Source organism: Eumetopias jubatus, unplaced genomic scaffold (genome assembly GCF_037043125.1).
Source record: "Eumetopias jubatus isolate StellerSeaLion01/CBP00866 unplaced genomic scaffold, mEumJub1_p1.0 scaffold_10, whole genome shotgun sequence".
NCBI classification, from domain to species: domain Eukaryota; kingdom Metazoa; phylum Chordata; class Mammalia; order Carnivora; family Otariidae; genus Eumetopias; species Eumetopias jubatus.
In genome coordinates, this window is record NW_028274816.1 from 51,801,832 (window position 1) to 51,818,402 (window position 16,571).

General features: G+C 50.6%; 1 protein-coding gene across 1 annotated transcript in view; it reads left to right on the plus strand.

Annotated features, from left to right (window-relative positions):
- Positions 1–16,571, plus strand: part of SPTBN4 (spectrin beta, non-erythrocytic 4) — a 72,196-nt gene that overhangs the window by 40,726 nt on the left and 14,899 nt on the right. Inside the window, exons 19-22 of the mRNA XM_028095669.2 lie at positions 2,906–3,052; positions 4,288–4,551; positions 15,247–15,471; positions 16,454–16,543. Of these exons, the coding sequence (XP_027951470.1) occupies positions 2,906–3,052; positions 4,288–4,551; positions 15,247–15,471; positions 16,454–16,543 (726 nt within the window). The remainder of the gene's footprint in view (positions 1–2,905; positions 3,053–4,287; positions 4,552–15,246; positions 15,472–16,453; positions 16,544–16,571) is intronic.

Below are 16,571 nucleotides of genomic sequence, written 5' to 3' on the forward strand. Positions count from 1 at the left end.
GATCGCCCCATTAGAGATGACCCAAGAAACATTTTCCTAACCCCTAAAGATGATCCCGGCCTCTCCATTTACCCAGGATCATCACCACCCCCCTCCAAAATGATCCAGTGCCTAAGTTTCCCCCAAAGATGGTTCAGGACCCAGGCCCCAATTCCTCCTATTAAAGATGGTTTGACACCCTCCATGGTGACCCGCCACGGGAGATTGTTCTCTCCACATATGACATGGACAAGGGCCTCCATACCTCCCACCTCCACGTAACTCAAGCCCATTAGAGATGGGTCTGGGACTCAGGCCCACTAGAGATGGGTCTAGGAACATGCTGTCTCTCTCCTCCCAAATGGAGATTATTCTGGCCGTCCATCTTATAAGTCCATCTGGCAGAACATTTTATGAGATATTCCAGGACCCCTCCTATATCCCCTATCTATATTCCTAAGATAGCCAGGAATCTGAGTCCCTTCTCATTGGAGATGGTTCAGGAGCCCACCCCACCGCCACCCCGTACTTCACAAAGCTGAGGAAGCCCAGGCCCCAGGCCCCCCATCCTGCCCTTCGATTAGGTCCAAGAGCTCCTTCTCCCTGTTGTGAGATTGTTCTGGAGCAAGTAGCAATAATCTGAGGTGGCGCAGAACCACCCCCACCCCCACCCCCCATGCTCCTCAACCCCCCCCCCCCCCCAGCTGAGGCCCGGCTAGGAGGCGGGCACGGAGGCAGGCAGGGGGCGCGCGCGGGCGGGCGCGCTGCCGCGGCGCGGGGGCGGGGGCGGGGGCGCGCGTCCGCCAGAGTCTCAGCCGTCGCCACCGCTGCCACGGCCGTCGCAGTGGAGGGGACGAGAGCCCGCCCGCCGCAGGGACGCTCCGCCAACGCCGCCGCCACTTCAGGTCCCCGGGGCGCCCAGGGGAGGGGGCTGACGCGCGTCCCCGCCGAGGCGTGTGGGGGAGGGGGCTCGGGCGCGTGCTCGCCCGCCCTGGCCGCGGGAAGGAGGGGCGCGGACGGCGCGGGGGCGGGTCGGACCTGCGCCGGGACCCCAGCCCTGGGGAGGGGCAGCGAAGCTGGGAGCTGTCCGCGGTGCTGGTGCGGGCGGGACTGAGGGGCCGGGTCCCAAGGGAGGGAAGCGGAAAAGGGGGGGACTTCTGAGGCTACTCCAGAGGTAGTCTGGATTTGCCCTGGGGTTTAAGGAGGTCTCATTGTCTCTAGGGGGCTCTCCTCTGGGTAACGGGTGATCTGAATTTTGCCCTGGGGCTAGGGGGCTCTACCTTTTGAGGGGTTTCTTCCTTGGTTCTTGCGCCGTCTGTATGAGCTTTACATGATGGGAGCGAATCACTTTTTCAGGGGTCTCCTTTGGGCGATGAGGGACTTGGATTTGTCCTGGGTTTGGGGGCTCTGATTTTGAGGGCCGTTTCCTTGGTTGTTCCGGACTCTAGCTTTGCCCTCGGTGATGGGGGTCAACCACTTTGGGGGGACTTTACCTTGATGACGAAGTACCATCTCATTTCGGGGCTTTGCCTTCACTATGAGCTGTGGCTGCCATTGGCGAGCTCTTCCCTCTGTCAGAAACCTGTGAATTGAGTTGGAGGGTTCAGCATTTGACTTGGCTCTAGTGTGTGTGTGTGTGTGTGTGTGTGTGTGTGTATGACGGAGTCTGAAGCTGACCTGAACCCCTAGGGAGCACATGCTCCAGGGACACAGGGTGGGGTTTGGCCAGCTCAGGATTTGTCCTTGGCTATGACTTCATTTGACTCCCAGATCGAGCTAGAGTCTTTTTTTTTTTTTTTTTTTTTTTTTGCAGGAGGCAAGAGGAGGATCTTGTGACTGGGCGGGGGGGGGGGGGAGGAAAAGGGGGAGGAGCAGAATGTCCCAGGTGCCAGGTTTGGTCATGAGTGGGTGGGGAGATTCCGGCTTGGGGGATAAGTCTTATTGGGGGGGCCTTAGAAGGCAGCCTTGTGATTGGTCCTGCTCAGGATAATGAGGGGGGGCTATTCTGTGCTTGCATTTTGGATGACTGGTCTTGCTGGTGAATGGGGGAAATACAACTGGCTTTAGTTTGGGAGGGGGGCTGGCTTAGGAAGGTTCTGTCTGATCCTGTTGAGGAGTCTGGGACTAGATTTTGGGGTAGGCTCATTTTGGGGAGCCAGAAGGTGGCCCTGTTGCTTACATTTGGGAGGTTGGGTTTGGCTGGCGGCTGGAACTAGTCATGGTTTGGGGGAACTGCAGTCCTGGAGTCCCAGGGCTGAATATGGGAAGTCCTGTGGGCTCCTTAGGGAAGCTGGTTCTGGGCTGTGGGGGATGGGTTTACCCCAGATTGGAGGGCTGGTTTGGAGGGAACTAAACTTGGCTGTAGTTGGGAAGTTGTTTAGGGGTTCATCTGGCCATAATGGGAGGTTAGAGCTAGATATGGGCTTCATTGAATACCCTTGGGAATGGCTTGAGAATCTTGAATTGATTCTTACTGGAGGTGGCTAAGACTGAATCAAAGGGTTAAAGTGTTGCTATTGGGAAGATGGTGTGGGAAGCTGGGGCTAAATTAGAAGTTAGCTAAATTAGGTGGAGGTCTAGTTTTGGAGGGTTGATTTGTCCCTGGGTGGGAGGAGGCTGACTGGCCCAGGAGCTGTGCCTTTGGGGGCTTATGAGGAGTTGAGAAGGGCTGCCCTGAGGACAGGGCAACTAAGAGATTGGGCATTCTGGGGGATGCTCATCCATCCTCCACCTCCTAGGAAAGAGTTTGAGCTGTGCTCCCCCCTCCCCCAACAAAGACCTTATTGCAAAGGCTCTTCCATTCCTTCCTCCCTCCCTACCCCTAAATCTAGCAGCCTAGGCTTTGAATCTGGGACTTCCTGGAGGGGATAGGGGTACTGTGCCAGGTTGGGGGAATCGGCTGAGCTCTTCTCCCTGTCCTGCACAGCTGGATGGCTGGATCCATGAGAAAATGCTAATGGCTCGGGATGGCACTCGGGAAGATGGCCACAAGCTGCATAAGAGATGGCTCCGGCACCAGGCATTCATGGCCGAGCTGGCTCAGAATAAGGAGTGGCTGGAGAAGATTGAGAGGGTGAGGATATAGAAGGTCCCTCTGCTGGTGCCAGGTGCTGGAGGCCTCCAGGGGACTACATCTCAGTTCCTGAACCCTCCACTGCCGCCCTGCCATTCCCACCCCTCTGAACCCTTTCAGATCATTTCCACATCTGCTCCTAGCAATGTGGCCATGAGCAATGCTTATAACCTCTTTGAGCTTCGGTTTTGCCATCTGTAAAATGGCTAGCATCTCTTCTGCATGGTGCCCATATCCTCCTAGTTGTTAAATATTTTACCCCTTCTGGCTTTCTTCCATGCCACTTGGAGCATCTAGGCTGGAAGGTCAAGTAGACAGGCTGGAGCAGTCCTGGGAGACCCAGGGTTAACGTGAACTTTGGATTCCTCCAACCCTGGGTTCTGATTGTGTCTACGCCTCTTACTAGTTGTGGGCCTTGGCAAATTGTGCTAACTTCTTTGAGCCACCGTTTGCTCTGCTTTAAAATGAAGGAAATAGGGGTGCCTGGCTGGCTCAGTTGGAAGAGCATTTGACTCTTGATCTCGGGGTCATGAGTAGAGATTACTTAAATAAATAAAACTTTTAAAAAAGAAAATTAAATAAGGAAACAATGAACACTGCTACTTCCCTGGGCTCTTAATGCAGTAAAGTCCTTAATACAAGGCCAGGCACCTAGGAGCATAATTGCTCTGGTATTATTTTTAATATGTACTCTACCATATGTAATTCTAGGCCATCAAGGAGCTTGACCTCAGTCTTGGAGGAACCCAGCCTCAACTCCCAAACCTGATCCCTACTCTTGTTGAACCCCTAGACCTACAGCCCTCAGTACCCCTACTCTTCTGATGCAAAGGGGACACCCGGGTCAGCCTTAAACCCACTGATGCCCCATAAATAGTGGCACGGGGCAAAGCCACACTGAGTTTAATGGAGGTTTATTCTTTCTGCTTCTTTTGCTCTCTCTCTATCTCTTCTGTCTCCATCTCTCTCTCTCTCTCTCTCTTTCTCTCTCTCGTCTGTCTTTCTTTGGTCCTTTTCCCATGTTTCTGACTTTATGGGCATGTCCCTGTATCCATCCCTCTATGTCTGTCTGTCTTTTGCCTCATCTTTCTCCCCATGCATTGCTTCCTTCCATCTCTGGACCTGTCTCTGCCTCCATGTCTCCCCCTGTGTCCCATTGCCCCCATACTTCTCTGTCTTCTCCCCACCACGTGCCTCCTCCTGCTCACTTCCTGTCTCCCACCTGTCTGGGGCAGGAGGGCCAACAACTGATGCAGGAGAAGCCAGAGCTGACGGCCTCGGTGCGGAAAAAGCTGGGTGAGATCCGGCAGTGCTGGGCTGAGCTGGAGAGCACCACCCAGGCCAAGGCGCGGCAGCTCTTTGAGGCCAGCAAGGCCGACCAGCTGGTGCAGAGCTTCGCCGAGCTGGACAAGAAACTCCTTCACATGGAAAGCCAACTGCAAGACGTGGACCCTGGCGGGGACCTGGCCACCGTCAACAGCCAGCTCAAAAAGCTACAGGTATGGCCTGGCTGACCCAGACAGGGTCTCTGTATGCCACCGGGGGCCTGAGTCAGGGTCAGACTCCACTCAAGGTATTGCACACAGAAGGGATGTCATACAGGGGTTTATTTCAGATGTGTTACAAGGGCTGAAGAGCAGAAAGGGAGTACCGAGGGAATCCAGGTAATAGTAACTCACTGCTTCTGGCAACACCAAGAGATTGGTCCCATGATTATCCCCCATTTTACCAATGGGGAAGGTGAGGCACAAAAGGTGAAGACCCTGCCCAAGGACACAGCTAGCCAGCGGCTCCCTTGGGGCACGGGGAGGGCTCAGGGAACAGACGCAGCGTCTGCATTATCTCGGCTCCTAGCTGGCCGCCAGTCAGTGGTCAGGATCTGGTCGTTTGACATGACCGGCTAAAGGTGGGAAAGTGGGCGTTACTTTTCACCTCTCAGGATATAACAGCTCCTGCCTTCGTGTGCCAGGAACAATGCCAGACCACCACAGGAAACTGAGCCTCCGGGAGGTGAACTTACTGGCCCAGGGGAGCCAGTGAAGAGCCTGGATTCAAATCCAGGACCCTTGACTCTTCACCGCTCCTTTTGATACATCTGCTGCAGAGTTATGCTGCTAAAGGGGGCTTGGCATAGGGTCTGGGGGAAAAAAGAGAAAAAGAAAAAAGTTAGCTAATAATAATAGCATAAAAACGCTGATTAGAATCTATTCATTCATTAATGCAGCACGTCTTTACTGAGCACCAACTGTATGCCAGGTGCTTGTCTTGGTGCTGGAAAGTAGCAGTGGGCAAAAGTGACCCAACCCCGCAGCCTTCATGGGGCTCACGTTCTGGTTGGGGAGACAGACAAAGGAGCAAAGAGATACACAGAGCTGACCCTGATGCCAGTGATGTCATTGCTGTATACAAAGCAGCAGCCCTCACATGCCTTGGTCTCCAGGACACCTTTCCACTCTTAGAAATCATGGAGAACCCCCAAGAGATTTGGTTCAGGTGCATTATACCTATCAATATTTACTGCACTAAGAAAACAAAGGATTCACGTAAAAACAACGATAATAAATCAGTTTTTTTATATTAACCCCGGAGCATTCTTTTATGAAGAATAACTCGGGTGCCTGGGTAGCTCAGTCGGTTAAGTGTCTGCCTTCGGCTCAGGTCATGATCCCAGAGTCCTGGGATCGAGTCCCGCATCGGGCTCCCTGCTCTGTGGGGAGCCTGCTTCTCCCTCTCCTCCCCACTTGTGCTCTCTCTCTATCTCTGTCTCTCTCTCTCAAATAAATACAATTTAAAAAAAAAAGAATAACTCTATTTTCCAAGCCAAAAAAAAATATTAGGAGATTGGCACTGTGTCCAGTGCTGCAACTCTTTCGTGTCTGGCTTAATAGGACACTCTCACCTTTGCTTCTGCACGCATTCTGTTTTCTGTGGCAAAAGCATGGGTCATATGGTCCCTGACTGAGCCACCCAGGCGCCCTGCATCTTAGTATTTTAATAAAATAGTTGTAACCTTGCAGACCCCTTAGAAAAATGTTGGGGATGTGGTGAGCTCTCAAGAAATGGGGATCTGTGGGGCACCTGGGTGGCTCCGCCCATTAAGCGTCTGCCTTCGGCTCAGGTCATGGTCCCAGGATCCTGGGATCGAGCCCCATGTTGGGCTCTCTGCTTAGCGGGAAGCCCGCTTCTCCCTCTCACTCTGCCTGATGCTCCGCCTGCTTGTGTTCTCTCTCTCTCTCTCTGTCAAATAAATAAATAAAATCTTGGGGCGCCTGAGTGGCTCAGTCAGTTAGGCGTCTGCCTTCGGCTCAGGTCATGATCCCAGGGCCCTGGGATCGAGCCCCGCATCGGACTCTCTGCTCGGCGGAGAGCCTGCTTCTCCCTTTCCCACTCCCCCTGCTTGTGTTTCCTGCTCTCGCTATCTTTCTCTTTCTGTCAAATAAATAAATAAAATCTTTAAAATAAATAAATAAATAGATAGATAAATAAATAAAATCTTGAAAAGTCAACATATTTAAAAAGAAAAGAAAAGAAATGGGGATCTGTGACTGTCAGGGAGGGCCAGCCAGAAGCAGAAGGCATGCTCCACTGAGGACAGCTTGAAGAAGTTGGTATAATGGTCCAGTGCTCTGCCATTGCTGTCTTGAAATTCTTAATCATATTTGAACGCAGGGCTCTGCATTTCCCTTGTGTACCGGGCCCCACAAATTAGGTAGCTAGTCCTGAGCCGAACCCACCTCGAAGCCAGAAGGCAGGGGAGGCGATTGGGGCGGTCTGTACAGGTCAGCCCCCTGGGCCCCAGAGCAGGGGAGAGAAGCTTAGACTCTGGGTCAGGAGGGGCAAAAGAAGGCAAAGGAAGGCATCCAGTGCATTTCCCCTATTACAGCATTGTTTTTTTTTTTTAAGATTTTTATTTATTTATTGAGAGAGAGAAAGAGAGCATAAGAGGGGGGAGGGTCAGAGGGAGAAGCAGACCCCCTGCTGAGCAGGGAGCCCGATGCGGGACTCGATCCTGGGACTCCAGGATCATGACCTGAGCCGAAGGCAGTTGCTTAATCAACTGAGCCACCCAGGCGCCCCCCCTATTGCAGCATTGTTAATGGTCTTACTGTGCTACGTCACTCGTTACCAGTGGGACTGTGGGAGACAGTGTGGCACCATGGTCAAGGCCCCGGATGTGGGAGCCTGGCTGCCTAGGGTCAAGCCCTGGCTCTCTGACTTACCAACGGGGTGACCTAGAAATTACTTCTCACTTTGTGCCTCAGTTTCTTCTTCCGTAACATGGGCATAACGATAGTACTGACCTCATGTGGACGTTGTAAAGATGAAAAGACACAATTTATCTAGTAGTTTCAGAATTGCTGGCTCAACAAATCTGAGTTTCAGTATTTGTTTACAGGTTTTTAACATTTGTATTTTAATGGTCTTCAACGGGAGGGGGTTTATCATCACTGTGCTGTGTTCAAAGTTACTTGGTCAATATTTCCTGACCTTCCTTGTGGTTCTTATTTATGCGAATGTTATTTCTATTCGGAGCATTACTCCCCCCCCCCCCCCGACACACACACTCATTTTGCTGCTTAAAAATGTATTTTGGGGGCGTGTGAGTGGCTCAGTTGGTTAAACGACTGCCTTCGGCTCAGGTCATGATCCCGGAGTCCCGGGATCAAGTCCTGCGTTGGGCTCCCTGCTCGGCGAGGAGCCTGCTTCTCCCTCTGACCCTCCCCCCTCTCATGTACTTTTCTCTCTCTCATTCTCGCTCTCTCAAATAAATAAATCTTTTAAAAAATGTATTTTGGGGGGTGATATATGAAATGTTAATATAGTGCCAAAAGTTAGAATGGTCTTCCATTCACGTGATCTTGCCAAATAGCTTGCCCGAAGCCTGCTGCCATTTAATGCTCTCTCCCCAGCAGCCTGTGAGAGTTCCTGTTTCTGCCCATACTCACCAGCACCTGGTATTGTCAGACTTTTTAGATTTTTTTTCCCAGTCTGATGGATGGGTGTTTGCATTTGTATTTTTTCCTGTGACCAGTGAGCTTGAACATCCCTGTCTGTCTTCTGGCCATTTAGGTTTTGGAGGGAGGATTTGGGGCCTCCTGTTCTTCCCACCCCATGGAAGGAAGCACTGTTCAAGCACTGTTCCTGGGAGAGGCCTAGGCCCAGCAGAGACAAGGGTCTGGCTGGGGGGGTTACACAGAGATGGGAGGCAGGGGCGGGCCCCAGCACAGGACTTTCCCCAGCAGAGGGAGCCTGAGGTGGCGGGGAGTGACTCAGTAGGCCACCGCCCCCAGATGGAGCCCAGCTGGGCCCCAGGAGCTGCCTCTGGGGAAGGGAGGGGCTGCCCAAGGCCCCCCGCTGTCCCCTGGGGCTGCCTGAGAGCTCAGACGCTGGGCACAGGCAGGAGGGCGAGCGGCTGCCATCCAGCCGGCAAATTTCCTGGCTGCCGCACCCCTCTGGCCCTGGGGCCAGGCGGGGCTGGAACAGGCTGGTTCAGGCAGAGGGGGTATGGATGTGTGAGCCGTCTGCCCCCTTGGCCTCTCTCTGGGCCTGTCTCTCCGTCCTGCTCCCCGAGAGCCTCTGTGTGGAAACTCTGGGAGTTGCTGTCTCCCGTGTCCGTGTCTATATTTCTCTTACTTTCTCACTCTCTTCTCTTTGTGTTTCCGTTCTCCATCTCTGCCTCTGTCCCTTGATCCCTGCATCCGCCTACATCCTCCCCAGCATCCCCTGCTCCAGCCGCTGCAGCAGGCTTCCTGGGAGCCTACCTGAGGTGTAGGCCACGTAACCCCGAGTCCTCTCTCAGAGCCTCCTGCCCAACTGGCCTTCCTGGCCCAGGGACCAGATGGTGGCATTCCAGGCCCCTGCTTGCCAGTCCTCAGGGGCCTGACCAGCTGGTCTGGCTCAGCCACGGGCTCCTGCCTGGGGAAGGTGGGGGTGGCTGGTCTCCTGCCATCTGAGGGGGACCGGCCAGGGGAAAATGCACTGGAGACTTTGCAGTTGCTAGGCTGGGTCCCTGGGGACTCCTTACCACCCACTCCACCCCCGCAAACCCCCCCACACACACACACACTCCAAGCAAGGCTCTTTCTCTGGCCAAGGAAACCCCCCCCCCATTCTTTGTGTCATATGTCTTCCTGAGCTCAGCATGGCCTAGAGGGAGAGTTGGGATACAGGAGCGGCACAGCCGGGGTTTGAAGCCCCATTCCACTATTGCGAGACTCAGGGCAAGTGACCCCACCTTTCTGAGCCTCCATTCTAGAGAAGCAGAGTGACTGAGAGCCACTGGGATTTTGTGGTCACATGGCCCCGGGGTTCAAATTCCGGCTCTGGCAGTCTTTACTCTGGACCAGGAACTGCTCCTCAAGTCTCAGTTTCCCCGACTGGAAAATGGGAAGGTAGCAAGGTGGATCCAAGTAGGGATGAGAATGATCTGGGGGTCAGGGCTTGTGTGTTACTACCTACCACGTGGCTAGCGCCTGAGGGTTTTTCCCAAGTAGACTCTTCTGGTTTTGATTTTTTTTTTACATTTGATGTCTTTTTTAAAATTAAGATTTAATTCCATACCATAAAATGCACACTTTTAATGTGCACAAGTCAGTGGTTTTCATGTATTTGCAAATCACCCCCCAAAAAATTCCATTCCCATTAGCTCCCTCTACCAATTTACTCTCTCTGTGAATCTTCTTTTTGACTCTATAGATTTGCCTATTTGGGACATTTCATATAAATGGAATCATACAATATGTGGTCCTTGGTGTCTGGCTTCTTTCACTTAGCACCCTTTTAAAGAGTCATCCTTGTGGTAGACTATACCACAGTACGTCATGGCTCCTCTGGTTTTGATGTGTGAAAAGCTGGTTTGCTTTTTAAAATTCTTCATTTTTAATATGGCGCAGCATACTAGCCTGGTGATCAGTCCAACAAACACAGTTAGCACACATTTACAGAGACCTGCTGTGTGCCAGGCACAGGCCAGACGCTGGGATCCAAGTGTGAACGAAACAAACATCCCCTGGGGCGCCTGGGTGGCTCAGTCGTTAAGCATCTGCCCTTCTGCTCAGGTCATGATCCCAGGGTCCTGGGATCGAGCCCCGCATTGGGCTCCCTGCTCGGCGGGAAGCCTGCTTCTCCCTCTCCCACTCCCCCTGCTTGTGTTCCCTCTCTCTCTGTGTCTCTCTCTGTCAAATAAATAAATAAAATCTTTAAAAAAAAAAAAGAAAGGAACAAACATCCCCATCTTCCCCCAACCCCTTATGCTGCAAGGATTACATAAATTAATCCTGGTCTAATGCTAAGAGCAGTGGCTGGTATGGAACAGGCATCAGGATGTGTTGCCTATCATTGTAGTAAGGGTAAGAAGTATAATGTGAAAAGTGAAAAGGCTTTCTTCTCCCTCCACACACCCATGGTCCCACTCCCCGGGGGTGTCACTTTTTTTTTAAAGATTTTTATTTATTTATTGAGAGAGAGAGAGAGCACGAGCAGGGACAGAGGCAGAGGGAGAAGCCGGCTTCCTGCGGAGCAGGGAGCCTGAAGCAGAACTGGATCCCACGACCCTGGGATCACGACCTGAGCTGAAGGCAGACGCTTAACCGACTGCCACCCAGGCGCCCCATGGGGGTGACACTCTTGTCACAGTTTCTTCTGAGTCCTGGAAATCTTCCATGCATACACACACATACACATGACATAGAGACAGACCAAACTGAAGCTTGCCCTTTTCATTGGACAGAACACCCCAGGTGTCCTTTCTTGTCCAAGAATGTACAGATATACTGGTTGCATGGTATTCCATGGGGTGATTCAACAATCTATCTTTAACCAGCCCTCTGTTGTGAGACCTCTGGGCTGTTTCTAATCTAATGCCAGTATAAATAGCACCGCGGTAGACATCCCTGTCTATATGCATTTGAGCCTGTGTGCAAATGTTTCTTTTCTTTTTTTTTTAAAGACTTTATTTATTTATTTGACAGAGAGAGACACAGCGAGAGAGGGAACACAAGCAGGGGGAGTGGGAGAGGGAGAAGCAGGCTTCCCGCCGAGCAGGGAGCCCCATGCAGGGTTCGATCCCAGGACCCTGGGATCATGACCTGAGCCGAAGGCAGACGCCTAATGACTGAGCCCACCCAGGCGCCCCTGTGCAAATATTTCTGTAGAAAAGAGTCCTCCAGGGGCGCCTGGGTGGCTGAGTCGGTGAAGCGTCTGCCTTCGTCTCGGGTCATGGTCCCAGGGTCCTGGGATCGAGCCCCGCATCGGGCTCCCTGCTCAGCAGGGAGTCGGCTCCTTCCTCTCCCTCTGCCTCTTCCCCCCCCGCTTGTGTTCTCTCTCTCTCTCAAATAGATAAATAAAATCTAAAAAGAAAAAAAAAGTCCTCCAAGTAACAGTTCTGGGCCAAAAGGTGTACACATTAAAGTTTTTGAGAGATATTGCCAAGTTGTTCCTGTGAAAATGCAGTGGACGCACTTGAACGTGATAGCGCTCTTCTCCCCACGTGGTACCCATGATTAGGTATTATCAAGCTTTCTCACCTCTGCTAATCTGAGAAGTGAAAGATACTGTTTCATAGTTATTTTATTTCTTTAAGATTTTATATATTTGAGAGAGAGAGATAGTGAGAGAGAGCATGAGTAGGGGGGCAGGGAGGGGCAGAGGAAGAAGCAGACTTCCCACTGGGCAGGGAGCCTGATGCCTGGCTTGATCCCAGGACCCTGGGATCATGACCCTAGCCAAAGGCAGACGCTTAACTGACTGAGCCACCCAGGTATCCCTGTCTTATAGTTATTTTAATTTTCATTTCCCTTAATGTTGAAGGAGGCTGAACATCTTTTTGTACATTTAATGACCACTGTACTTCTGTATCCTTTGCTCATGTTTGCAGGGAAGGATCCACATTAAATGGGCGTTCAAAATATGTGGCATTCTTGCAGGAGTAGAAAAGTGTTAGTCCTGGAATTATTCCATCTCAGGTCATATGGCCACTTGGTGGGCAGATTATGGAGAGGTTTTCATCTAGCGGAGAACTGGAATTTATTAGCATTTCAGATTATATTTAAGAGTTTCCAGAATTTGAATGCATTTTGATTTTCTACACATTGCTGCAATGATTTTCCTAGCGAAAAAGGTTTTGGAGTGACTATTTTCTTTGATTTCTGCAGCTTGTGATTGTGCCTTTTGAAATTTCCTTTTATATGCTTTTGGCTTGTTACAACGTTTGATTTTTATCCATTTTCATGACTCCTACAGATTGTGAACTGTATCAGCTGGGACTCTTTGGGGTGCAGTTCATAGTACTTCAACCCACATTGACTTAGGCTGACGGGAGGTTCTTGGCTCACGTTGCTGAAAAACCCAGGGGGTAGGCGGCTTCAGGCATGGCTGGATCAGTTTCTCAAATTATGTCCTCAGCAATCTGTCTCCGTTTCTGGGCCCTGCTTTCCTCTCTGTTGGCCTGCCTCATTGTCGGGAGCAAGTTGGCAAGTTGGTGGCAAGTTGTCCCCCCACCCCCCCCACCCGCACCCCAGGCCCATATTCTACCTACTGAGGAACCCCATGGCAGAGTACCCTCCTGAGCTCACATTTTCTGCAGAAGTGGGAAGGGTTTGGGGCGCCTGGGTGGCTCAGTGGGTTACATGTACATCTCTTGATCTCAGCTCAGGTCTTGAGCTCAGGTGGTGAGTGAAAACCCCAGATTGGGCTCCACACTGGGTGTGGAGTCTACTTCAAAAAAAAAAAAAAAAGAAGTTTAAAAATTGGGAAGGGCTTTCCTTGGCTGATCTTAGGTCACATGCTATCTCTTACCCAATCCCCGTGGTCAGGATGGTTTCAGTGTTCTGATTGGCTAGTTTGGTTCGTGTGACCACCCTTGGAGCTGTTGGTTTTTTTAGTCGCCCAGAGCTCAGGTCTGAGAGGGGCGTAGGAGGTGCTGCAGAGAAGGCATGGACGGTGGGCTGTCAAAACTAACAGTTCTGCGCTACAGAACCTTGGAACAACAGTATTCACTTGGTTCTTGGGTTTTGACTATTTGAGTTGCAGTCATTTGCTCTAATCTGTTACCACTTAATTTCATTATTGCAATGTTGTTTGCTTTTATGGCTTTCCCCCATCTGTTTAGAGTCACACAAGTAATACGTAAATATATTCTTTTGGTTAAAGGTCTTACTAACGTAGAAGTCTTAAGTGAAACATAAAGTCTCCCTTAACCGTACCTCCCATTCCCACACCCCGAGAGGAACCTCAGTTATGATTTGGTGTGCATCCTTCTAGACCTCTTTCTGTGCATTTACTAGCTACCTCTGTGGATTTTGAATATTTTTAATTTTTAATGTTTAATATACAAATTTTAAAAATTACATTTTACGGCTCAGACGTCAAACGCTTTATAAAAAAAATCCTATGTGACAAGTCTCTCCTTCATCCCCTCCCCATTCACTGAGTTCTCATCCCCCGCCCATAGGTACCATCTGTGATTAATTTCTTGTTTATTCCAGGGAGTTTTTATGCATGTGCAACCCATGACAAATATATTCAAATGTATGTTCTAAGTTGCTTTTTTCTCTTAACAGCAAGTCTTGGCCATTATTCCATACTGATGTGGATTTGTTTAACCATTTCACTCTTGATGGGCGTCATGTTTGTTTCCAATTGTTTCTCGTTATAAACTCTGCTGCAATGTGATCCTTGGGCGAACATCTTTATGCACATGTGCCAGTATTTCTTTAGTTATATTCCTAGAAGTGGAAGTGCAAGTGCTGGGTCAAAGCATATGAACTTTTTTGCATTTTGATAGGATCTGCCAAATTGCCTTCCAAAAAGGCTCTGCTAATTTACACCACCACCGGCCGACAGTGGATGTCTTTGCCAATAATAGATATTATCCATCTTTTACATAGTTGCCACTCTGGTGCATAAGAAAGGGTACCTTGTTTTAATTTGTATTTTTCTGCTGATTAGTGAGACTAGGCATCTCTTCCATGTGCTTATTTTTATTTCTGTGTGTTGCCTAGTCACTCCAAGAGGTGCCTGTTCACGTAGGGGCAGTCTTTTTCTTTGCCAGTGACATTCATTTGTGCATTGATCAAATCACAACCGAAGACCTATTACATGCCAGACACTGTTCTAGGCGTTCAGGAATACAGAGGTCAAGTGACACAAACCCTGCCCTCATGAAGCTCCCACTCCAGAAGCAGGAGACCAATAAAAAAGCCACAAGTAAAGACAGAATTGGCTGATGGTGGTTAAGTGGAGACAGAGGAAGCTGGATAAAGGAAGTTCTTTGATTGTCAAAGAAACTAGCTCCTTGTTCTAATAATATGTGTTATGTTAAATATTTTTTTCAGGCTGTCATTTGCCTTCTAAATACATCTAGAAATTTTGGTTGATGCAAAAAAAGTATTTTGTGTGGCCAAATTTATAAATCTTTCCCTTTATGATTTTTTTTTTCTTGGAAAGATTTTCTCCATCCTAAGATTATAAAAGCATTTGCCCAGGTTTTCTTCTGTGCCTTATGGATTTACTTATTCCATTTAAGTCTTTAATCCATCTGGAATTGTTTTCAGCATAAAGAGCAAGGAAGGGATCCAGCTAAATTGGTTAGCCAGTTGGCCCATGACCACTCGTTGAATAATCCATCTTTTCCTTGGGCATTTGAATAGGCATCTATAAAATGTATGAATTCTCCAGTGTATTTGGGTCTGCTTTTGTACTTTCTGTCTGTCCCTATGGCATACCAACTATTTAAATCACTATAAGTTTATATTTATGACATTTGGAAAGGTTGGCTCTTTGGACAAATTACCTAACTTCTCTGGGCCTCGGTTTCCACCTCTGTAAAAGGGGGATATCACCAAATTTGAAGGGTGGTTCTGTGAATGAATGAATGAATGAATGAATGAATGGGCCGCTTTAGCTCAGGGGGCCGGGTAAGCCTCTTTGAGAAGATAATGTTTGAGCTGAAATCTAATTGACAAGGAAGAGCATGGCTTGTAGAGGGAATAACAAAGGCGAAGGCCCTGAGGCAGGAACTAGTTTAATGTATGTGGCGGTATCAGTGAGGAGCCTAGCGCTTCCGGAGGGGATTGAGCAGGGGCCGATTGAACCCCTTGGGGAGAGGTTTGGCTATCACCATAAAGGTACTGGGGAGCCACAGCAGGATTAGGAAGGGAGGGTGGAGCCTGTTGACCCTGCCCCTGTCCCCACAGTCGATGGAGTCGCAGGTGGAGGAGTGGTACCGCGAGGTGGGAGAGTTGCAGGCGCAGACCGCCACCCTGCCACTGGAGCCGGCCAGCAAGGAGCTGGTGGGCGAGCGGCAGAACGCGGTGGGCGAGCGCCTGGTGCGCCTGCTCGAGCCGTTGCAGGAGCGCCGCCGCCTGCTGCTCGCCTCTAAGGAGCTGCACCAGGTGGCGCACGACCTCGACGACGAGCTGGTGAGGACCGGCGCGGGGACTGGGGCGGGGCCAGGGTAATGGGGAGGAGATGGTTGCGCGGCTGGGGCGGGACGGGAGGCCACGGGAGAGCCTGCGGGCTGGCAGGGGCGTGGAGGTTGGGAGTGGGGGCGGGGCCGTGGGACCTTGGCGAGTTCAAGGGCGGAGCTGGCTGGGAGACCTTCCCACTGTCCCGCTGCTAGACTCAGTCATCCAGTCCTTCCCTTACTCATTCACTCGTTCACTTATCCACTCATTCATTCCTTCGCTTTTTCGCATTTACTCACTTTCATTCATTCATTGATTTATTCATGAAGCCATTTAGTTATTCATTGACTCATCTTTATTCCTTCCTCCACTGATTTATTGCTATTCGTTTATTCACTCGCCCCTCATTCATTCATTTCCTCATCCAGTCACTCCCTTCCTGATTTGCTCATTCATTCTTTCACTCACTGATTTGCTCATTCGCTTGATCCTTATGGGCCCAGCTCTGTACTTGGATGATGCTGGGGTCACAGGGGGGACCAAGACAGACCCCATTCTTGCCCATAGAGGGCTCAAGAGTCCAAAGGGGAAAACGGACTTATCTCCATTGACAACCCAGGGTGATTAGGGCTGTGATGAGGGAGTTTAGGAGGCTGTGGGAGCCCAGAGGAGGCAACTGGCCAAGGTCCAAAGTCAGGGAGGGTTTCCTGGAGAAGGAGATGTCTTGAGTTGAGACATGAATGAAGAGTCCCCGAGATCCTGCTGAGGGAATTGCAGGACGCAAGACCTGCCCGTGCCAAGGACAGAGGTAAGTAAGCCTGAACCTGGCTTGAGGGCAGAGAGCAAAACAGCAGAGCGAGAGAGGAGGCTGAAGAGGAGACCAGGCTCTTTGGTGAGGAAGGGTCTTAGATGCTATGCAGGTGGCTTACAGTTTAATTGAGATGCAGGGGTCCTTGGGTGCATTCTCCCCCTGACTTGCTCCCTGCATCCTCCCCAGGCATGGGTCCAGGAGCGACTGCCACTGGCCATGCAGATGGAGCGAGGCAATGGTTTGCAGGCTGTCCAGCAGTACATCAAAAAGAACCAGGTGAGCAGAGCTAGGGTGAGGGTGTGGG